Source organism: Nothobranchius furzeri, chromosome 14 (genome assembly GCF_043380555.1).
Source record: "Nothobranchius furzeri strain GRZ-AD chromosome 14, NfurGRZ-RIMD1, whole genome shotgun sequence".
NCBI lineage: Eukaryota > Metazoa > Chordata > Actinopteri > Cyprinodontiformes > Nothobranchiidae > Nothobranchius > Nothobranchius furzeri.
In genome coordinates this window covers 33,870,475-33,894,404 of record NC_091754.1, presented here as the reverse complement: position 1 = coordinate 33,894,404, position 23,930 = coordinate 33,870,475, and the positions used below count along the sequence as shown (strand labels likewise).

Below are 23,930 nucleotides of genomic sequence, written 5' to 3'. Positions count from 1 at the left end.
CTGTTCAGTCTCTCCAGCTGCCTCTTCACCTGACTTCTAGAGACAGATAGGTGGGAGAGGGAGGTAAATGAGGCAGCAGCATCTCCTGACTTGGTTGAAGACAGATTTATAGAACCAGAAGAGTCCATGACTGCGTTAGAGGACAAAAGAGCTGGCATGTGACAGGAAAATGTTGGCTCAGAGTAGGATGGGATGTCTGATTGGCTGGGGACAGGCGAGGAGGTTGCTGGGTTTGTTCCTGAACTGAACCTATTGAAGAACTTGTTCAGTTCATTGGCTGTGTCCAGACTGCCATCTATGCAATCCTTCCTCTGCTTGAAGCCTGTGATCTTCTTCATCCCTGACCAGACATCTCTGATATTGTTCCTCTGTAGTTTGTTCTCCAGCTTCTTCCTGTATGCCTCCTTGCTGTCTCTGATCTTAATCTTCAGTTGCTTCTGTATACTCTTCAATAATTCCCTGTCTCCATCCTTGAAGGCTCTTTTTTTCTCATTTAGCAGATTCTTCAGTTTACTGGTGATCCAGGGTTTGTTATTAGCGAAGCATCTCACTGTTCTGGTGGGTATGATGTTGTCCACACAGAAGTTTATATAGTCGCTGGCACATCCAGTCATGGCATTGATGTCCTCTTCATATCCTTGGCAGAGAGTCATCCAATCTGTGGTCTCAAAACAACCCTGCAGGGCTTCTTCAGCGTCCTGTGACCATTTTCTCACAGTTCTTCTTGTCACAGGTTACCTCTGAACAAGTGGTTTGTATTCTGAGCAGAGAAAAACAAGATTGTGATCTAATTGTCCCCAGAGGAGGTCTAGTTTTGGACATGTATGCATTCTTTACAATGGTAGCGATAATGATGATGATGATTGTGATGATGTTGATGATGTTGGTAGTGATAATGGTTGTGATGATGATGATGATGATGATGATGATGTTGGTAGTGATAATGATGATTGTGAGAATGATGATGAAGATTGTGATGATGATGTTGGTGATAGTGATGATGATGATGATAATGATGATGATGGTGATGATGATGATGATGTTGGTGATAGTGATGATTGTGATGATGATGTTGGTGATAGTGATGATGATGGTGGTGATTGTGATGGTGATGGTGATAATGATGATGGTGGTGATAATGATAATGATGATGTTGGTAGTGATAATGGTGATTGTGATAATGATGTTGGTGATCGTGATGATGATGTTGGTGATTGTGATGATGGTGGTGATAATGATGTTGGTGATAGTGATGATGATTCAATTCAATTCAAAAATACTTTATTAATCCCAGAGGGAAATTGATTGCTGTAGTAGCTCAGAATAATAATAATAATCAAGTCATCAAATAGTTATTGTATATTACAATGGCTGTTGGCAGGAAGGATCTCCAGTAGCGGTCAGTGTTGCAGCAAAACTGAAGAAGCCTCTGACTGAAGGCACTCTTCCGTTGTCGGACAGTCTTGTGAAGAGAATGCTCAGGGTTGTCCATCATTTTCTTGATTCTCTGGAGAATCCTTCTTTGCATCATCTCCTCCAGTGGTTCCACAGTCATCCCCAGAACAGAACCAGCCTTTTTTATTAGGCTGTTGAGCCTTTTCAGGTCCCTGCTTCTGATGCTACTACCCCAACAGACGATGGCTGAAGAGATTACACTCTCAACAACAGACTTGTAGAAGATGTGCAACATCTTGCTACAGACATTGAAGGACCTAAGCGTCCTCAAGAAGTGCAGTCTGCTGTGTCCCTTCTTGTAAATGGCTTCGCTGTTCTGTCTCCAGTCCAGTCTTTTGTCCAGGTGAACTCCAAGGTGTTTGTATTCCTCAACCACCTCCACTTCATCTCCCATGATGGATACAGTGTTTGACTCCACCCTGTTTCTTCCGAAGTCCAAAATCATCTCCTTTGTTTTGTTCACGTTCAAGGTCAGATGATTGTTTCCACACCATGCCACAAAGCGCTCCACCAGCTCTCTGTACTCAGCTTCCTGTCCATCTCTGATACACCCGACAACTGCAGAGTCATCTGAGTACCGTAATTTCTGGACTATAGAGCGCACCTCAGTATAAGCCGCACCGGGCTAAAAGCCGCAGATATCTACTGAATTGAAAACGTAGTTTAACTGAACGTAACTGAACTGATCAGTATCAAACAAAACAGAAAAGTTATTGATTAGTTTATTCATCGTCCTCTTGCGCACTGAAACCACTGAAGTCATCTTCTTCAGTGTCGGAGTAGAACAGCCTCAGAAGAGCTTCATCACATACCTTTTCTGTGGCGATGTCAGTGTTGCTCTCCGTGTTGCTGTCATCATCCCGGGGTGAAGCTGGGAAAACAAGCAGCGCCGTTTTACTGTGAAAAAAATCCTCCTGGGCACTTTCCGTAGCACTCCTTTAACCATTCCTTCATTAGACTTTCTAGCATCCATCCTTTCTGGTTGACTAAAGCTGCACCTCATTATAAGCCGCATACTTCAAAGCATGGGAAAAAAGTAACGGCTTATAGTCAGGAAAATACGGTATTTCTGTAGATGACAGGTCTCTGATTTGTACTGGAAGTCTGAGGTGTACAGAGTGAAAAGGAATGGCGAGAGTTCAGTCCCCTGTAGTGCTCCAATGTTACTGATCGCCTGGTTTGATGTGCAGTTCTTCAGCCTCAACCTGTGGTCTGTTTGTCAGGTAGTCTTTAATCCAGGCGATAGTTGAGGCCCCCACCTGTCTTCTGGAGTTTCTGGCAAAGTACATCAGGCTGAATTTTGTTAAATGCACTGAAGAAATCAAAGAGCATGACCCTCAGTGCTGCCTGCTTTGTCCAGATGACAGTGGGTTGGTTGAAGCAGCTGGATGATGGCATCTTCAACTCCAACTCCATGGCGATAAGCAAACTGCAGTGGGTCCTGATATGTTCTAGTTTGCTTATTCAGGTGGACCAACAGGAGTCTCTCCAGGACCTTCATGATGTGGGATGTCAGGGCAACCGGTCTGTAGTCATCATTGACTGATGGGCGAGTTTTCTTTGGAACTGGAACAAGGCAGGATGTCTTCCACAGGACGGAAACCTTCTCCTGGGCCAGGCTGAGGTTGAAGAGCTGCTGAAGAATCCCACAGAGCTGATCTGCACAGGCCTTCAGTACTCTGGGGCTGACACCATCTGGACCTGCAGCCTTGTTCCTGTTCAGTCTCTCCAGCTGCCTCTTCACCTGACTTCTAGAGACAGATAGGTGGGAGAGGGAGGTAATTGAGGCAGCAGCATCTCCTGACTTGGTTGAAGACAGATTTATAGAACCAGAAGAGTCCATGACTGCGTTAGAGGACAAAAGAGCTGGCATGTGACAGGAAAATGTTGGATCAGAGGAGGATGGGATGTCTGATTGGCTGGGGACAGGCGAGGAGGATGCTGGGTTTGTTCCTGAACTGAACCTATTGAAGAACTTGTTCAGTTCATTGGCTGTGTCCAGACTGCCATCTATGCAATCCTTCCTCTGCTTGAAGCCTGTGATCTTCTTCATCCCTGACCAGACATCTCTGATATTGTTCCTCTGTAGTTTGTTCTCCAGCTTCTTCCTGTATGCCTCCTTGCTGTCTCTGATCTTAATCTTCAGTTGCTTCCGTATACTCTTCAATAATTCCCTGTCTCCCTCCTTGAAGGCTCTTTTTTTCTCATTTAGCAGATTCTTCAGTTCACTGGTGATCCAGGGTTTGTTATTAGCGAAGCATCTCACTGTTCTGGTGGGTATGATGTTGTCCACACAGAAGTTTATATAGTCGCTGACACATCCAGTCATGGCATTGATGTCCTCTTCATATCCTTGGCAGAGAGTCATCCAATCTGTGGTCTCAAAACAACCCTGCAGGGCTTCTTCAGCGTCCTATGACCATTTTCTCACAGTTCTTCTTGTCACAGGTTACCTCTGAACAAGTGGTTTGTATTCTGAGCAGAGAAAAACAAGATTGTGATCTAATTGTCCCCAGAGGAGGTCTAGTTTTGGACATGTATGCATTCTTTACAATGTCTTGTTTTCTCTGGTGGAGCAGCTGACAAACTGATGAAATGTTGGAAGTGTAGCAGAGAGCGAGGCATGATTAAAATCACCAGATATAGCCACAAATGCATTGGGGTGCTGGGTTTGTAGCTTAGCGACAATGGAACTGATGGCATCACATGCACTTTCAGCAATGGCTGAAGGTGGAATATAAACAGTTGCCAAGACAACACTGGTGAACTCTCTTGGCAAATAATATGGGCGACAACTTACTGCCAAGAGTTCAACATCTGGGTTGCAGAGACGAAATTTCACTGAAACATGACCTGGATGGCACCATCTGTTGTTGACAAGCACTGCCACTCCACCTCCTTTTCTTTTCCCGCTCCTCTTCAGATCTCTGTCTGCTCGTACAGTCAGGAATCCTGGCAGAGAGACGCTGGAATTGGGGATATGGTCCTGCAGCCACATCTCAGTGAAACACATAACACTGCACTGCTGATAATCTGGCTGAGTCCTTGAAAGGGCTTGGAGTTTATCCATCTTGTTGGCCAGTGATCTCACATTGCCCATTATGATCGATGGAAGAAATGGTTTGAATTTCCTCTTTCTCTGTCTGTTTTGCTCCCGCTCTGCACCCACGCTTCTTGCGTTTTAGCTCATTTGGGATTTGTGGCTTCAGTTGAGGTATTATTTCAGCCTTTCCAATGTTAATCAGCTGCTCCCGATTGTAAACCAGCTTGTTGTCATGGTAATGCATCATACCATATGCTCAAAAAGTGGAAAAAATAGCACAGGATCAGAAACAGACAAGTAAAATGTCCAAAAAAATAGTTTTTCTTGAGAAACTAGAAGAAAAAATGTCTGAAAAAGGCAAAACTTACATATGGTCAGCAGAGCTACTCCAACATGCAGCCACCCAAAGCAGCGCAGTTCCAGAAACATGATGATGTTGTTGGTGGTGATAATGATGATTGTGATGATGATAATGGTGATTATGATGATGATGATTGGTATGGTGATTGTGATGATGCTGAAAGTGGTGATGATGATGGTGATAGTAATAATAATGTTGGTAATTGTGATGATGGTGGCAGTGGTGATGATGATGATGATGATGATGGTGGTGATGATGCTGAAAGTGATGATGATGATGTTGATAGTGATAATAATGTTGGTAATTGTGATGATGGTGGTGATAATGGTGGTAGGTATAGCAAACATTTTCTCATCCTTTTAGCAGAGACATAATCAAAGAAACTATTTTCTGTAAGTCTGCATCGTGTGTGTGTTTGGTCAGCGATTGTGAGGTTGCTCTGGGAAAAAGAGTGGTTGCCATGGCAACTAATATGAAAGAGAGGAGGTGAGATGGTAAGAAAGGTAGAAATTTTATGGCGTTGATTAGGCCATTTGAAGTTGGCCTGTTGGCTAATGAGCAGTTGTTTTATTGTGTGTGTGTGTGTGTGTGTGTGTGTGTGTGTGTGTGTGTGTGTGTGTGTGTGTGTGTGTGTGTGTGTGTGTGTGTGTGTGTGTGTGTGTGTGTGTGTGTGTATCTTATTGACAACATCACTGCTTTTTCAGCTTCTCAGACTCTTTATTACTCATCACACTAATTGTCAGAGAACAATGGGTGTATAAAGATAAAAGGGTAGTAAAATCAATATGGTTCGCTGCTTTCACACATACACACACACACACACACAATGACATACCATCAGCAGCTACTTCCCTAAGACAAACAAAAACATCTATGATCTGCGTCTCCAGCCTGTTCTTGTGGGGTTGGCTTCCTTCTCCTTTGGACTGATTCACCGCTGTTCTCCCTTCTTGTCTCTCCTCCAGTTCTGAAGCTCGGCCCAGAGGCTTTCAAGTTTGACAGCGGTCTGGAGGCGGTTGCTGTTCGGCAGAATGAGAAGTACTACATCCTGAGACCAGAGGTCATCGAAACCTACTGGTACATGTGGAGGTTCACCCACGATCCAAAATACAGGCAGTGGGGCTGGGAGGCAGCTCAGGTAAAAAAAAATAAACACTAATGCCACTTACACATTAGGATCAGTACAGTCAGGGAGAGGATAGTGTCAGTTCGGTCTTGTACGGGCAGTGTAGTGTTCACATGTAGTTCCAAAGGAGTTCTCAGGAATGCGGGAATCCCTGAGCGTGGGCGGTGTTTAAGACACGCAGGAAAGTCCATACCAAGATAAACAAAGGCGGGCATGACCTATGTTGCTTTTGGAGACTCTGAACCACATTGTTTAATTCATTTGCTGTGTGTGTCCTTCTGAAACTCTGTCGTCGCTGCTGCAGGCCACACACATACACTGCTGTCTCCTCCAACTTAGCAGCTGTCTGCTGGCTCGCTGGGGTGAGAGCTCCATGAAGAAGTGTTAAGCTGGGCGTACACTGTGCGACTTTTTCACTTTTTTGAGCTGATTTTCCACTCGTGCGAGAATACACAAGATTGGGGTGAGTTTTGCGCTGAGCGTCGTGTAGTGTACAGGGGGTTACGAGAGGCGATTAACACCACGTGACCAGCTACCGATCAGCAATCGTGAGCTCGCACGGACTTCTGGCGTGTTTGATATTTTGCTCGTCCCTCGTGAGGTATCGCACTGTTGAAGTGGCGCTGTGAGCGGCTGCGACCCAAAATGTATCAGAACCGCTCACGGCGCATGCGCAATCCTGCATCAACGCCGCTCGCTCGCTATTTCCCCAATAACACACGTTGTTCGTTTTTATTTCCACATGTTTTTTTACTCACAAATATTGTCAAGAAAGCGTGTTTGTCGTGTTCATGTCAAATTAAACTGATCACAAAACACAGATTTACTTTCTTGATTTCGTTTTCCTCATCCAACCCCCATAAATCCCTGTGTGTCCTCCTGCAGCACTCCCGAAAGACAACAGGCAAAACAAGACCAAAAAGTCTGACGTGTTGTGTAAAAACTGCTATTTTTATCATATTTTTAGGGCCGACGTTGTTGCTACCAGACGTACAGTGTGAGCAGTCAGGTCGCATCCAAGAACTGCGTCGTACAGTGTGAGCGCATGACTCGTGAGATCTGCCCTGCGAGGAAGTCGTACAGTTTGAGCTGAAGCTGAACGCTGCGAGTGAAAAAGTTGCACAGTGTCCGCCCAGCTTTAGCTGCTCCGAGGACATGGCCACATGCACACAGCTCTCTTCTCTTTTCCTGTTTCCACTGAACAGGAGCTCCGTGCTACAGACAGAGATGTTTACTCAACAGTATCAGCATTAAAATGAATCACGCATGCGGAACCCCTGCTGGTTTATTCTGCTAGCCAATCGGAGGTAGTAGGCAGGAATTTCTGCTGGCCAGTGAGTCCGTAGTGTCTCCTTGGTCCCAGTGGGACCTCTGGGGAGGAGTTCTGAAGAATGGAAAACTCATCTGTGGCCCATGTGTGAAACCAAATTCCAGTCCCGTACTCGACCGTACTGAGGCTAATGTGTTAGCTCCATAATAAAATCATCCTGATCAGCTTCAGTCCTACAAAAAGCTTATGGCTAATGTAAGTTCAGGTTGTTTTTGATAAGCTTCTTTGAATTTGAATGTAAATGTGAAGATTTCCTTTTGTTTCCATAACAAACTTCCATCTGTGTGAAATCTTCATGAAAATAGAAATGAAAGCTGTGAACAGCAACAAACAGCTCACCTTCTATAAGGGACCTAACCTGTCTTCTCTCTATAAGTCTGCTTCTGATCTCCGTCTGTTGTTTTTTCCTCCTTCTCTTGCTGCCGGTCTGATTTGTCACTTTCGCCGTCTCCATTTTTAGCAGCTCTTTGTTTTTCTGAGTGGGAGTAAATTCATATGAGCTGAAGTGCCAGGCAGGTGTGTTTATTAGCCGTGATAGTTCAGAGGATGAGCGACACTAAAGAGGGCTGCTGCTGAAGGCCTCGTCTTCCTGTTTAACAACACTGCTAAACGTGAACTAATGCCAGTGACAGGCCCTGTCTCTAGTCTTGCTTTTATCTCAGAGCACTTCAGCTGTTCGGTTCCTGCCTCACAGAGGTACGGGGAAGATTTTCTCTTCACTTGTTTGGTTTAGATGCTCACAGTGTTCTTACACAAGGTTTGTGGATGCTGTTCCTACTCAGGACTAAAATGATTATGTAGAAAACCTGGTATTAAAATAAGCAAACCTGAGTTAACAATTACTCACTCACTCAGTCATTATTCATAAAGCACCTTGCAGTCATGAGCATGCCACCAAGGTGCTGTACAATAAAAGAATAAAACAATAAAACATATAGCACCACAGACATAATTAAAACCACAAATAAGAATTACAAAATATAAAACATTAGCAATTGCTAACCCACAGAATTAAAAGCCAGATCATAAAGGTAGGTTTTCATCCTCATTTTAAAAACTGCTACTGATGGAGAGTCCCTAATAGTTAGGGGCAGTGCGTTCCACAGTTTTGGACCAGCAACAGAGAACGCCCTGTCCCCTCTCAACTTCAATCTGGCCTTAGGAGCCACAAGTAGCAGCTGGTTCTCAGAGCGGAGTGACCGGGCCGGAACATATGGCTGCAGCAACTCCGTCAGATAGGCTGGAGCCACACCATTCAGTGCCTTAAACACCATTAAAAGAAGTTTAAAACAAAATCTAAAATCAACAGGCAACCAGTGGAGAGCAGCCAAAATTGGTGTCACATGATCATGCTTCCTTTTGTTGTCCAAGAATCTTGCTACAGCATTCTGGACAAGCTGCAGCCGGTTTACAATACCCTTACTTGCACCAAATAAAACGGAATTGCAGTAGTCGAGTCGTGAGGTAATTCAATTCAATTCAATTTTATTTATATAGCACCAAATCACGTCAAGAATCATCTCAAGGCACTTCACATAATAAACATTCCAATTCAGGGCAGTTCATTAAGCTAATCAGAAAAAATGTTTCCTATATAAGGAACCCAGCAAATTGCATCAAGTCACTGACTAGTGTCAGTAACTTTACAGCAGTCCTCATACTAAGCAAGCATATAGTGACAGTGGAGAGGAAAACTCCCTTTTAACAGGAACAAACCTCCAGAGAATCTTGGCTCAGTATAAGCAGCCATCCTCCACGACTCACTGGGGATCGAGAAGACAGAGCAGACACACACACACACACACCAAGCAATGTGTCCATGGTTACACCGTGATTGCTTAGTAAATATTCTATTTGGCGAGAGATAAACTTTATTGTATTTATCCTAGTGAATCTATTGTTAAACGGGTGAACTAGCAGGAGCACATCCAACATCAAGGAAACAAAAAGTTATTATCAGGAGAGGGAGAATGTTTTAGTGGTTAGCAGCAGTGTGCTAGTCGATGGCCCCCTCCATGAGGCCACCACAACTCAGCAGAACATCACCGTAGCTTCCTCTGGGGAGAAAAACACTTAGAGAAAAAATAATGTTAATAGCTGAAGTAGCAGGAAATAATACAGTTAAAGAGCAGATTGTAGAAGAAAGTAGTAGAGTGTGAATAGTGGTCAGTGTATCCTCCAGCAGTCTAAGCCTATAGCAGCATAACTACAGAGATAACTCAGGATAACCTAGCCTTTTTAGATGGAGGCATGTTGGAGGCAGGGCAAGGGAGAGCCGTCTTTACCGACTGTACACTCCACCTCCCTCTACTCCCCCACTTGTCCAGGTCTAGGCTAACATCAGATTTTAACCATAAGCCCTATCAAATAAAAATGTTTTGAACCTATTCTTAAAAGTAGACAAGGTGTCTGCCTCACGGACTAAGACTGGGAGCTGGTTCTATAGGAGAGGAGCCTGATAACTAAAAGATCTACCTCCCATCCTAATTTTAGATATTCTGGGAACCACCAGTAAACCTGCAGTCTGAGAGCGAAGTGCTCGGTTAGGAACGTATGGAACAATCAGATCACTGATGTATGATGGAGCTTGATTATTAAGAGCTTTATATGTGAGAAGAAGGATCTTAAAATCTATTCCGAATTTAACAGGTAGCCAATGTAAGGAAGCAAAGACAGGAGAGATATGATCTCTCTTTTTAATTCTCATCAGAACTCTAGCTGCAGCATTTTGGACAAGCTGAAGACTTTTAACTACATTCTGTGGACTTCCTGAGAGTAATGAATTACAGTAATCCAGTCTTGATGTAATAGATGCATGAACTAGTTTTTCAGCATCACTCCTGGAAAGGATGCTTCTAATCTTAGCAATATTCTGAAGGTGGAAAAAGGAAATCCTACAAACCTGATTAACCTGGGATTTGAATTACATGTCCTGGTCAAAATAACACCAAGGTTCCTTACTTTGCTCTCGGGGACTAATTTAATGCCATTCAGGTCAGGTGATTGACTAAGCAATTTCCTTTTCTGGATTTCTGGTCCAAAGATGAGAACTTCCGTCTTGTCTTGATTTAAAAGCAAAAAGTTTAGAGTCATCCAGTTGTTTATGTCCTCAAGACAAGCCTGTAACCTACCCAACTGATTAGGTTAATCAGGGTTAATGGATAAATATAACTGAGTATCGTCAGCATAGCAGTGAAAGTTTATCCCATGCTTTCTAATGATTTTACCAATTGGGAGCATATATGTAGTAAAAAGAATTGGTCCAAGCACTGAACCCTGTGGTACTCCACAAGTAACCCTGGAGTATGAAGAAGATTTGTCATGTACATTTACAAAATGAAATCTGTCAGACAGGTAGGATTTAAACCAGCCTAGCACTGTTCCTTTGATCCCTACAACATGTTCAAGTCTTTCTAAAAGAACATTGTGATCAACTGTGTCAAAGGCAGCACTGAGATCTAACAAGACTAGAACAGACACAAGATTCTTATCTGAGGCCATGAGAATATCATTTGTATCTCTCACTAATGCAGTTTCAGTGCTGTGATACTCTCTAAAACCATACTGAAATTCCTCAAACAGATCGTTAGTGTTTAAATGCTCACATACTTGGATGGCCACTATTTTCTCCAGGACTTTGGATAAAAATGGAAGGTTAGATATTGGTCTATAATTCATTGGTTCATCTGGATCCAGAGAAGGCTTCTTAAATGAAGGTTTGATTACAACAACCTTAAAATCCTGAGGTACATATCCATTTACTAAGGATAGATTGATTATATCTAGAATGGGGCAGTAACCAAATGAAGTGCATCTTTAAATAATTTGGTTGGGATTGGATCCAAAATGCAAGTTGATGGTTTAGATTAAACTAATATTTTTGATAACTCTGAAAGCTCAACTGGATCAAAACGGTTCAAACACAGATGAGGTTCTACAGTCACCTCTGATGCTGCCTCACTTACTGAGGAAGAAGAAACCACATTTGGGAGGATGCTAAAGATTTTGTTTCTAGTAGAATAAATTTTACTTGTGAAAATCCCATAAAGTCATTACTGCTGAGGGCTAAGGGAATAGATGGTTCAGAGCTATTCTGTGTAAGTTTGGCAACTATACTGAAAAGAAATTTAGGATTATTCTTATTCTCCTCAATTAATGCTGAGAAATAAGCAGTTCTAGTTTGTCTAAGCTTATTTTTATAAAGCACAAGACTATTTTTCCAGGATAGGTAGGCCTCCTCATGGTGCGTAGAGCGCCATGTTCTTTCCAATTTTCTAGAGTTTTGTTTTAAAGCTCGTAAATGAGATTTAAACCAGAGAGCTGACTTCCTGTCCCTAATTACCTTCTTTTTTTAAAGGGGCTACATCATCTAATGCCACACGTAAACAGGAAGCAACATTATGAACTAAGGCATCAATTTGTGAGGGGCTAGAAATGAAAATATTGCCCTCTGCTACTTTCCTCTGAGATGCAGAGGACAGTAACGATGGAACAGTTGATTTAAAAGATGCAGCAGCGTTGTCAGAGAAGGACTATAGTGAAATTTACTTTCATGTCTCGAGAACTCAGTTATAAAAAACTCAAAGGTTATAATAAAAGCATGAACAACAGTCTCAAGGTCACGTCTAGATAAAAACGGCTTTACTTTAGCCAAACGACTTAAATGATAAAATGAAGAGGATACTACAGTACTAGGGTTGCACAATATATCGAAAAATTATCGTCATCGCGATAACAGGACGTGCGATAGGCCCATCGCAAAGCGCATCAATAACGGCGATAAATGTTTGATTCAAACATTTCCATCCATGTCATACATCAACTTTTTGTAAACCAGCTCTGTTTTTACGCGTAAGTATTATTTGACCAATCAAATGTAGCCCTTCTGATATGCGGCCAATCAGATGGGTCTGTTCACGTAATACACCCGCCCCCTATATAGACCCTTACCCAAAAATTCCACTATCTCCGTTCCGCCCCCGTTTTCCGCTGCCGCTCGCTTCCCTTGTTCGTCATGCTGGCTCAGATTAACGAACACACTTTGTGCTGAGGTTTCTGGAATCAGCGCTGCTTTCAAATGTGAATGTGAGTCCGCTCTGTGCTGTTAAGCAGCTGATAATAACCGGGCTGACTCCGACACGTGCCGGTGAACCAACCCACCTACCTCCATGTCGCTAGTGTTCCACCGGGTGGTGACGTTAGCCCCAGGCTTCGGTTAGCTTCCAGCTAAAAGGCTACAGCACTCTCCTCCCAGTCCCACCCTGCTAAAGAGGGCCTGGAAAAGTTCCCCCACACATCAAAGTGATTTTTCATTTATGAGCTTTTATATCCTTGTTAATCAGGATAGTTGATTTGCTGCTGCACATAAACTGTCAGTCAGAAGCTCTGCTAGCCAGTTATCTTAAGAAGAGCTAGTTCAATTTGTTAGCTTGTTATCAGAATCATAGTTGCAGTTTCATCATCTGAGCTGCTTTTTAAGATCTAGGTAAACTTGTTCAATTTGGGGTTAAAACAAACGTTTTCACATATTTTCCATGTAGTTTTTTTTTTTGTTTTTTTTTTGCCAGCTCCTCTTCTGAAAGGTAGACAATTGTTTTTCTCTTTCCCTCAGAAAATCTTAATATTCTCCTAGTTTGGCCCGGCACAGATCACTTCCCAATTACAGCAACAGCCTTATATCATAACCACATAAGTGGAGAAAATGTTCAGTAGCAATGAGAGAATTTGCTGTTGCATTTAAGTGATGTTAACTATTATTTATCATTTAAACTTATTTTCTGATTTTTTTTATTTATTCAAAAACCCTGGTAAGGGATGTTTTTCTGTATTCGGAGCATCAGAAAAAGTTTTATGGTGGTGGTGATGTTTTAAAGTCACTGAGAAACTGCATGCATGCAGTTTGTTGTTTTGCTGCTAATACAGTAGCAGGTGCAGCTGCATAATTTTGCAATAAAAATGTTATGTTGTAATAGAATTCATGCATTAGTTTTTGTTTGCTTTGAGCCCAGAGCAGACGTCACACGCCAGACGACATCAACACTGCATACTTTAGTATTTGTTCATTTATCGTGAGTAATATCGATATCGCAATATTAAGCACTGTTATCGAATATCGCAGATTTTCCTAATATCGTGCAGCCCTATACAGTACCCACATGAGCATCCATGCAGAATGCACTGTCCATCTTCATGCCAAGGTTGACGGCTGAAACACCCAAATAGGAGTCCAGTTCACCGCAGTCTGTGTTTGAAAAATCAACATGTCCGCTCGGACCAAACAACAGTGCCTCTGTTTTTTCCCATTGAGACACAGGAAGTTTTCTGCCAACCATATCTTCATTTCTGCCAGACAATACAAAAAAAATTTTTATCGTGTGATCACCGGCGCCATCTAGAGGCAAGTACAATTGGCAGTCGTCGGCATAGAGATGGAATCCAATTCCAAACTTTCGTAAAATGTCACCCAATGGGAGAATATAAATTGAAACAGCTCCTGTCTGCTATATTCACTAGAGTTCACTGTTTTAAAGTAACACAAAAATATATATTTTTTTTACTTTAGGCTAGCGCTTTAACATTGATCTCATTGTTGAGTTAGAAACTTGACGAGTTTCATATTTGGTACCACCCTGTATCCCTCTGCTGGCCAGCTACTGTATTTAACAGTTTTGTGAAGTGGGTGGGTGTTCTATGGGCCCTCTTATACCTGCATTACAGCTGTTAGCTATTTTCTGTGCAGTTAGCTTTTTCAGTTTGCTCATCGTCAATAAAAAGCAGAAGAAGAAGTTTGCTTTTCTGTTGGCCTCATGGCGGAGCCTGGAAGTGAAACTAAGAGAGGTGAAGCGAAGAGCTAAAACCGAAGCAAACATTGGCGTGGCTTACTATAGTTTGAAAAAGCTGAAATAGACTTTGAGATCATGCGCTGATGGTGACCTGGCTTTGTAAGTAATAATATTGTTTGCCCAACATTGTGGATCTTTATGATTTGTGGTTTATTTAGTAAAACTGTGTGTTGGGTCGTTGGTAGCGCTAGCTACAGCAGGCTGCTGCAGGGTTGTTTACAGTAGCAGTAATTCCACTTTCAACCAGTAGGGTGGAGGAGCAGAAAACTGCTGTGTGTTAATTGAACTCAGGCCTTCCTTAATCTTTTATATCTGTACCTGTAACTAAAATACCTATCTACAGAATAATGGCTTTAAATCTTGAAACAGTCATTTAACCCCTTAATGCCAGATATATGAAATTCTAGTCATTACACCTGAAGTATTTGTTGTCTACTGATGATAAAACAACCATTATTTTACTTTAAGGCTCCCTTCAAATGTTCTTATTGATTGCACCTTTAGTCCTGCCCACTCATGTTTCAGAGACCTCTCTGGATGATGCCTCAAGGGTGCGCTCTCTCTCTCTCTCTCTCTCTCTCTCTCTCTCTCTCTCTCTCTCTCTCTCTCTCTCTCTCTCTCGCTCTCTCTCTCTCTCTCTCTCTCTCTCGCTCTCTCGCTCGCTCGCACGCACGCACGCACGCACACACGCAGAGACTAGGTGAATCTAGAAGAGCAGACTCATGCTGGCCTCATAAATGACATGAAGTGTGATTTAAAGCCTCTGCAGTGAAACCTGCTGACAGCCGAGAGGTCACTAGAGGTGAGGCTGTGAGACGCTGCTTTCATTCACCATCCACCAGGCTCAGACAGGATTCATGTTCACATGATAAACTCATTAAAATATTCTCATGTTGAATCCTAAGCATTAGTAGTGTGGTGCGTGGTGCTGGTTTATGAGTGTTTATTGAATTTATTAATATATGATATGAACCACTGGGTCGATTAAACTATCTTAGTCTTTGTTTGATGAAACAACAACTTAGAGTCAACTTAATTCAAGATGGCCCCCACATGTAATCAGTCGATCACAATGATCATGGCTTCAACTCTCATCGGTTTTAGGGCCGACACATAATTGCGGTTTAACAACGCGAATGCGTGTTTAAAATGTCTGCATTGATTTGAAGCATTGTGTACATCTCCTGAAATTAGCTCGACGCGTCCAAACGCTGCAATATACGAGTGACCAGTAGGTGGAGTTTACAAAGCGACTCCGTCTCTGGTTCAAAGGTCTTTTACACCATGTACGATACCTCTGCTGTCTTTTCTTCTGTTGTGATCTCTAGATTAATCAGTTAGTGAACTCTTCTGTACGGCTTGTTGTTGTCATCACCGACGTGGCAGCCCTGTTGGTGGCCTACAAGTCCTCGTTTCTACTGACAACAGCACGCTCAGTCTCTACAGCTGAAATAAATCTATTATTCATTTGATCGGTTACTACACAACCATTGTACATCGTTGCTGTGCTGTGAGGTGACACTCGTGATCACCAGGGAAATAAAGGTGGAAAGTGGGCAAATTCTTTACCGGTTTCCTGCTTGGAGGCACAGCCATGAGTATCTAGCATAACAAAGTCTCATCTGCTCGCTTGGATCGCAGCTGTAAGGCGGCCAAACTTCACCTTCCGGAGTATTTTCATTCTGGTAAGTTACAGATGGTGTACGTTTTTGTACATCATTTCTTTCCTTCAACCGAGACACAACACACACACAGAGGCTACACACACATACCGGCAGGCTAATACGGGCGCACTGACACACAGCACAGCTTCTCCTGCTACACTTCTTCTATGGGATGACGATTTTTATCGTTTGTCTAGAAAAACCAGCTAATAAAGCATTTACTTCTCATCGTTTGCGTTCACATTCACCCACACAACAAACAAGATAGCCGAAAATGTCTGTTTTGCTGAACTGCGGCGGCAACAAGTTGTCATCTGTGCTCCGGTCTTGGGTCTTTGACGTGGATCCAAACCGTTTATAATGCTGATTCTGTTCACGTACCGGCCCCAACCTCTTTATTTAACATGTCCCTGTGTATTCCACGTGCTGTTTGGGATTTTAACATATTGTTTAACACTTCTTTTCTCCCAAATCTGCTTCTTCTCTGCGACGTACTGTCTGTTTTCACCGTTTACACTCATTAGGCCATCAAAATGTCTGTGCACATCCCAGAATGCAACGCATAATCACGTGTGATCAACAAGAGCTTGAATGGATTTGTTGGGAAATCACTTTTTGTGTGTGAAAATGAACAAATCTTGTTTGTAATTGATGGCCCACGTTTGTGGGAGTATTTTGTAGTTCGGTGTCTCGTAGCACATGTTGATTGTGACTAAACGTTTCGGACAAATGAAGTGTAGCTGAGCAGTGAACAACGATGCCTGCACCAAGGCGAGGTTAAGTGTCTTCCAGGGCCTTACAGGTAATGTGATAAAAGTTGTTTGTAGCAAAGAGTCCATAACATCACGCATTCTGAGCACCAGCAGGCAGCCTCACCTGTTTCTGCATATTTAGGTAAAATAATCTATAGGAGCTCAGATGTGACATACGCCCGAGTGAATGTGCTTTTGATTATTATGTCATTAGTTTGTGTTGAGTGGGAGTGTGAGCTAGTGAAGACTTCTAGAGACTGATGTTGCCACAGGCTACACACACACACACACACACACATTTAAAGAGCGAGTGTGCCTCCCTCATTATGTGTAAAAAAGAAACAAGGTAGATGCTGGAAAGATGCTCTCCGGCTGTCTCTCTGGGACCCGCCTCTAATCTGCCACAAGCAAACAAATTAATTACGGCGTGCTTTTATGAGCTCATTAAAATGTCCTTTCCTCCCCCACGGGTTCCCTTCACCCATCCCTTCCTCCTTCTGCGATGATTACTCGCCTGTATTGTCCCATGTGGACATTTGTCCTCCTTCTGTCCTTAGTGTGTTCTCTTGTGTTGTCCTTTTTTAAACCTTCCTCCCTCTGTCCTTGTCCTCTTTAGGCCATCGATAGGTATTGCCGGGTGAGTGGAGGTTTCTCAGGAGTGAAGGATGTGTACTCGTCCACCCCCACCTACGACGACGTGCAGCAGAGCTTTTTTCTGGCTGAAACCCTCAAGTAAGTTGTTGGAGAAAATCGGAATTGAACCAAACTGGTGGAACTGATGTGATTGTTAATACTCGGTGTGGTCACATGGCGCTCTGGCTCCCTCTGCTGGCTGACACTTGTCTCCTCTGGACATGTCCTCTGTGTAACTGGATCTACTTCAGTGTTGACTGTTGTCTCCGTCAGTCCAGCTGATTGACGGCTCAGTAAAGCAGACGATCAATGCCCGCCCACACCATCAAACACCCCTCCAGAGTAAATGTCAACTCACACGATGACATTTCAGTCCTCGTGTGTTGCACAGCCTTCATGTTCCTCTGTAGCTCCTGCTGGTTTTCAGCCAATCTCATCAAAGCTTTCCGGTCTCTGCATGCTGATTGGCTGCCGATTTTTACAGAAGAAAGTCTAAATCTAACCTGAGATGCTGAACACAACCTCACCTTTATGTTAATATTGTTTTATTTGACGCACTCCACTTTGAACTGCACCAATCCAGCAACTGCTGCATTTAAATAACTAGTATTAAAGGTGAATACACCAATATTTGCACAAGAATAATTTCTGTTTTAAACTCTCAGTGACACACTTTGCAGGGGGGATTTGGTATTTAATTTTTCTTGGCGTCTGGAAAAACATCTCCTTTTGCCCCCCTTTCTGCCCGTTTATTTTCGTCCAAGATCATTACTGGGCTGGCCCTATTAAACACGTTCTACGCCCCTGCTTAGTAGACTTAATGAAGTATTTTTAAGCCAGTATAAAAATGACTGAAACACAAATTTACATATTTGAAATTAATGACCAATATCCTTGATTTAATTTATTTGTTAAGAACTTCAAGATGCATTACAGTGAACATTATAATAAAGTACATTTTTCTAGTGCAGAGAGGAGACAACCCATAGAAGCACTGATTTGATCTCATTTCAGGGAAAAATAGAACAGGTCAGATGCACCTAATAAATAAAATTACTAACATAAACTCAGGAATCTGTTTCTTTGCTTCATTGTTCTGGTGCTGAAAATATCACTAATGCAGATCAAAGGAGATACACAGATGAATGCACCTCTTAATTATTATTTGGAAATTAGTGGGTGTGGTTTACATCAATACATTATTTTAAATCTGAAATTGATATGGAATGATCAGAAGTTGCTATGTGTATTGTTTATTTGAAAACTATTTACAGAGCAGCCTCAGAATTGAGATTAAATATTTTTGATCACAATAGTAAAGGAACTATTACAGAACAAGTTTTTCAGTAAAATCAGAACATTATTATTTAAGTGCATGAATTAATGCATCTGAACTCATGCAGTAGGCACTAGGACATATGAAATACTAGAACCAGACACAACTTTTTTTTTGTTAATTTGATTAAACTGATTTTTTCCTAACGTTGTTGGCATATTTCCCCACACAAAGTTAAACAAAACAATGTTGATTGAGGAGGTGAGGAGGGAGAGGGAGAGGGAGAGGGAGAGGGAGGGAGGGAGGGAGGGAGGGAGGGAGGGAGGGAGGGAGGGAGAGAGGGAGGGAGGGAGAGAGAGAGAGAGAGAGAGAGAGAGAGAGAGAGAGAGAGAGAGAGAGAGAGAGAGAGAGAGAGAGAGAGAGAGAGAGAGAGATTTAAAATAAACCCGACCGACACAGCACGAGCCGTTTTCAGCTCTGTCTTGTCAAATGCACCACATACGTTACGAAAAAAGTAACTTTAAATATTCAACCGAAAAAGAGGCGAGCTGAAGAAAACCTAGGGAGCACTGAAGAAACGTGAGCAACAGTGAAGCAATCACAGAGAGATCCGTTACTGTCTGTGTGTGTGCGTGGATGCCTGGGCCGAGCGGACTGAGCTCCCGTCCCGGCTGCAGAGTTTTGTGTGTAGGGAGGGGCGGGCGCTCTATGTGACTGGCCAATCACAGAGCGTGAAGACAGTCAGTTACCCAATGAGGATTTCCCTTCAGCACGATTACAGTTATTTACGAGTTTTACACTCGTTTCATGCTCGTGTTCGTCAAAAATGCTTTATCCGTACGCTCATCCCTAGCTGTAACCACCCTGCCCTGCCTCCTCCTCCTTGCTGCCTGCCGGCTGTGAACACAAGCAACAACACAGTAGTTCCCGCTGCTTCTTCGGGAAATGGCACAAAAAATAAAAAATCAATAAAACTTGGGATCTTGTAGGCGTGGCGGTGGGATTTCAGCCATGGCAGGCCGCCACAGCTACGCCTATGTAAGGGGAACACTGCATATGTTAATAAAACCTTCTGGTTCTGACTAGCTGGATCCTGGACAGAGCAGCTTTACTAATACCATACATGCAGGAGTTGGAATCATCTAGCCAGGATGTAATGAAGGTGTGGATCACAGATTCCAGAAGATGAACAATCAGGGTGGCTTTCATTTATAAATTTGCCTAAGGTGGTAGAAGCAGGACCTGACTGTGCTATTGACCTGAGCGTCCATCTTCAGGACCAGGTCCATTTTTACTCCAAGGTTGGAAATGGTAGAGATTACATGAGGGGAGAGAGATTGGAGGTCAGGTTGCCGGGTCGCTCTAACTTTGTCAGGACTAAAAACAACGACCTGTTTGTTGCGGGAAGTCTTCAGCCAGCCATTCCTTGATATCATGAAGACGATCAAACAGAGTAGTCGGTGGGCTTAAGCAAAAAATAGATGTGGCAGTCGTCTGCATATAAATGGTATGAAACATGCAAGCATGCTGTCTGAGAATGGCTAATAAAGCAGAAAATAGGACAGTAATGAGAAGTAGTCCTAATGTCAGTCTAAGCCTATAGCAGCATAACTGCAGAGATAACTCTGGATAACCTAGCCTTTTAGATGGAGGCATGTTGGAGGCAGGGCCAGGGAGAGCCGTACACTCCACTTCCTTCTACTCCCCCACTCATCCACACCTGGGCTAACATCACTCAGATTTTAACCACAACCTCTGTCAAATAAAACTGTTTAAAGCCTAGTCTTAAAGGGATACTTTATTGTATTTTTAAATCGTTTTCTGCTAAAATGACCCTTTACAGCATGCATGTCAAACTCTAATTCACACCGGGCCCAAATAAAAACCCATCCCTTCATCTACAGATCTGGACGGCTGAAACTTTTTCTTTGGAAAAAAACGTATTTTTGCAGCATCGCTGAATGTGGAATGCACATTCACACACACGTACACATACACAAACTATTGCAAGCGCCTTAACAAGAGCTCAGTCAGTTTGTGTAATTTCATCCAATGGTTTACGTAAAAACTAACTATTATACACATGTTTGAAGCCATTATGCAGAGGTACACTGGCAACAAAGCTCTGCCTGATCAACACTATAAATGATAAATGATCCACACTTGTATAGCGCCTCTCAGAGTAAGGACTCCAAAGCGCTTTACACTACAGTGTATCATTCATCCATTCACACACTCATTCACACACTGATGGGGATGAGCTACGATGTAGCCACAGCTGCCCTGCCACTATTTAATTCAGTCATTTGTTATTCTCCCAATCAATTACTAACCAAAACCTCATGCTTTATGCAAAACATTAAATGATTTTCAGCATACCAATCTTTACAGAAAACATAAAAGCCCTAAAAAACTGCTCATAAAATATATTTAAAAACAATATTCACTTATCACTTAGAGCAGTGGTTCCCAAACTTTTCAGCCTGACCAACAGATGTTCCTTCGTATTTTTACGTTATTTAGAAATTTTCATTATATTTGGAAAGTTTTAATTTATATATAAATATATAAATCTCTTTTTAATTTTAATATTTTACTTTTTTGTATGATTATGTGGCACACTTTGACTTCCATACATAACACATCGGCATCTGCCCTTTTTTACGGCTTTTTTTTTTTTTTACATTGTCGCTACGTCTGTCACAATAGCAGGGTTTTTACCATCATTTCTACATCCATCACGTCCCAAAGAAGGTTTAAACCAACATCAAACCCAACGTTTGGAGCTTGTAAGCTCCACACACCTCTCGTGCAGCACCAGCTGTCTGATGCTGCAGCAGCGTCAATTGTCCCGGCTGGATGAGTGAATTTCTTCATCAGAGTCAATAATCTGCTTCATAATCAGAGTCAGTCATTACCAGACAAATTGATCAGTCAACAAAGACCAAACCTGCCGACAATTATACGTTTTATCTAATATTTGAGCTCTTCACGCTGCGCACATCTCCTCCTCTCCCCGACTGGGAGCCTCTCAGCGGGAGGCATTTTTCAAGCTCTAAAAACTCCCAAACTTTGCCCAGCCTGAAGGTTACACATCTCTACTATCTTCTGCTGTAAAGTAGTAACTTCATGAGGGATCATATTTGTAGATGAGACTTGTTAAAGTCAGCAATGAGGCTTTGGCGCTTATAACGAGTAAGTCCCAACACTGACAACAACGTACTGAATCTAGAACCAACATGCATAGACAGACAGATCGGTCCCGCCTACTTACACTGTTGGTCTTTTTAAAATATGCAGTAATCGTTGCTTGCCTTTTTCGCTTCATCCTGCATCCTAGCAGCAACCACTTTGGCACCTCTGGAGTTGGTGTTTGTTTACGTCATGCTGCATTCAATGTAATTGGAAAAAGGAGCTTCAAGCGCTTAACCTCCGATCTTGTTTTCTTTCTGGCCTTAGTTTGGGGGGGGGGGGGGGGGGGAATCTGAATCTGGGGGGACAGATTCCCCCCCCCCCCCCCCCCCCCCCCCGTCCCCACACTATCTGTGCTCCTGCCCTCCTATGTTCCATAACAGAGTTAGGAACATATGGAACAATCAGGTCATTGATGTGTGATGGAGCTGGATTATTAAGAGCTTTATATGTGAGGAGGAGGATCTTAAAATCTATTCTGAATTGAACAGTCTAGGTTCATCAGGGTTGACGGATAAAAAGATCAATCAGGTGGTTTTTACTTGCTGCTCTGTAGACTAATTCCGTCCTTTACCACTCCCACCCTCAGGTACCTCTACCTACTGTTCTCCAGTGATGACCTCATGCCACTGGACAGCTGGGTGTTCAACACAGAGGCCCATCCTCTCCCCGTCCTCCACCTGGGAAACATCACCCTGCCTGGCAGCGAGCCCGCTCAGCGGTAGACGGACCCGTCCTCCTCCTCAGCACCAGGGGCCATCACCTTTCTGCCTGCCTGCCCACCCACCATCACCGGACACACTTCCATTCAGGCTCTTTCTCTGCGTTAGGGCAGCAGTCCTGGTCTGGAGGAGGTGAGACGCCTCGGCTCCCCCCGTCTTCTGCTGTGCTGAACTTCTGGACGGGTGAAAAAGGATGGTGGGTGTGTTCGGCTTTAACGGCCTCCAAACCAGAGGCTGGATTTAGGCTTTTCTTATTTTCTCTTTTGATCCGAGTTCATGAAGGAGTTCAGTGGGACTAAACGCTGATGAAGGTTCTGTTTCCACACAGACACACGGACCAGTGGCCGTCAGTGTCTGTTGACTTTTGATTTGGACAACTTGTTATTGGGGACACAGGGTTGAGTCCCAGCCCTCCGCTTCTCCACCTTCTGTTTACTCTCCTTCAGTCGGAGCCAGACCTGTTGGATGGCGAAGGACCCTCAGCGTCCTCTGAGCCTCATTTTTCAGAATAATCACACGAGGAAAAGGATCTAATCATGGACAGCAGCAGGCCAACTCCCCCACATTTCCCAGTTCCCCCACCAGTGAAACCATTCTGCTGCTACGTGTTAGGAAGCTGCCTTCTCATCAGACATGGCGCCGTTTCCCTTCAGCCTCTCACTTCTTCTCCTTATTTAGCGTTTTTTTTTTTGTTTTTTTTTTGCGGTGAGAAAAGCTGAATGTTTGTGTTTGTGGTGGTTCTGCTGTGAGTCTGTAGTTTGTGCACTTTGTTACAGGTGGACAGTAGGGGGCGTCGCACCGAAGGAGGTGAATAAATGAAGCCATCATGTAACCTGCTCTCCGTTCCTGGTCGTTGGAGTCATGATAATCCAACATTCAGAGTCAGGTTGGGTTCTGATGAGTCTCCTGAGGCGATGAAGAAATGTTTCTGCCTCTTTTTGTCACAAATGTTTCAGAACAGAAAACTAATTTAAACACGAGGAAATAAAAACAAGCATTTGCTGTTGCTCCAGCTGTGTGTGTGTGTGTGTGCGTGCGTGAGTGCGTGTGTGTGTGCTCTGTCTCCTGATGGACCCCTGAAAGACATTTAGGAGACTGAATCCTGGTTTAACAGAGACTCTTCATTAGTCCCCAAACCCAAACTGGCTAAAGGGACCAGTTAGCAGTGCCACATGGTGCGATGGAGGTCAGTCTCTAGCAGCTTCTACTGCCGTCACAAACACACACACCTGCTGCTCTTAAGCTGCTAATTTTAGCTTTTGATCGTTACCTATTCAGATGTTTCCTCTTCAGCTCATAAACACAAAATGAGTGAAGCAGCAGAAAACGTTTCAGTATTAGTCTTCAACAGGATTTAGTTCACGTTCGGTCCTTAATCTCTCCATGTCTTCGTCACCTGTAAGGAGGCCTGGGCGGCCATGCTGTGGCTTTTGAAAACGGAGTGTTCTGTATTTTTACTGAAAGTAAAATGAAAGTATCTGTAAATATGTTTAAACCTGAGACACAAATTCAATAAAGATGTTATGAAAAGTGA

The 23,930-nt window shown here is 43.1% G+C and overlaps 1 protein-coding gene across 3 annotated transcripts in view; it reads left to right on the top strand.

Moving 5' to 3' along the window:
- The window catches only part of man1a2 (mannosidase, alpha, class 1A, member 2), a 210,445-nt gene extending 186,515 nt beyond the window's left edge, over positions 1-23,930 (top strand). For all 3 annotated transcript variants that reach the window (XM_070544080.1, XM_070544081.1, XM_070544082.1), the window contains 3 exons: positions 5,825-5,997; positions 17,190-17,305; positions 22,264-23,930. In XM_070544080.1, coding sequence (XP_070400181.1) covers positions 5,825-5,997; positions 17,190-17,305; positions 22,264-22,399 — 425 coding nt within the window. In that variant the 3' untranslated portion in view covers positions 22,400-23,930. The remainder of the gene's footprint in view (positions 1-5,824; positions 5,998-17,189; positions 17,306-22,263) is intronic.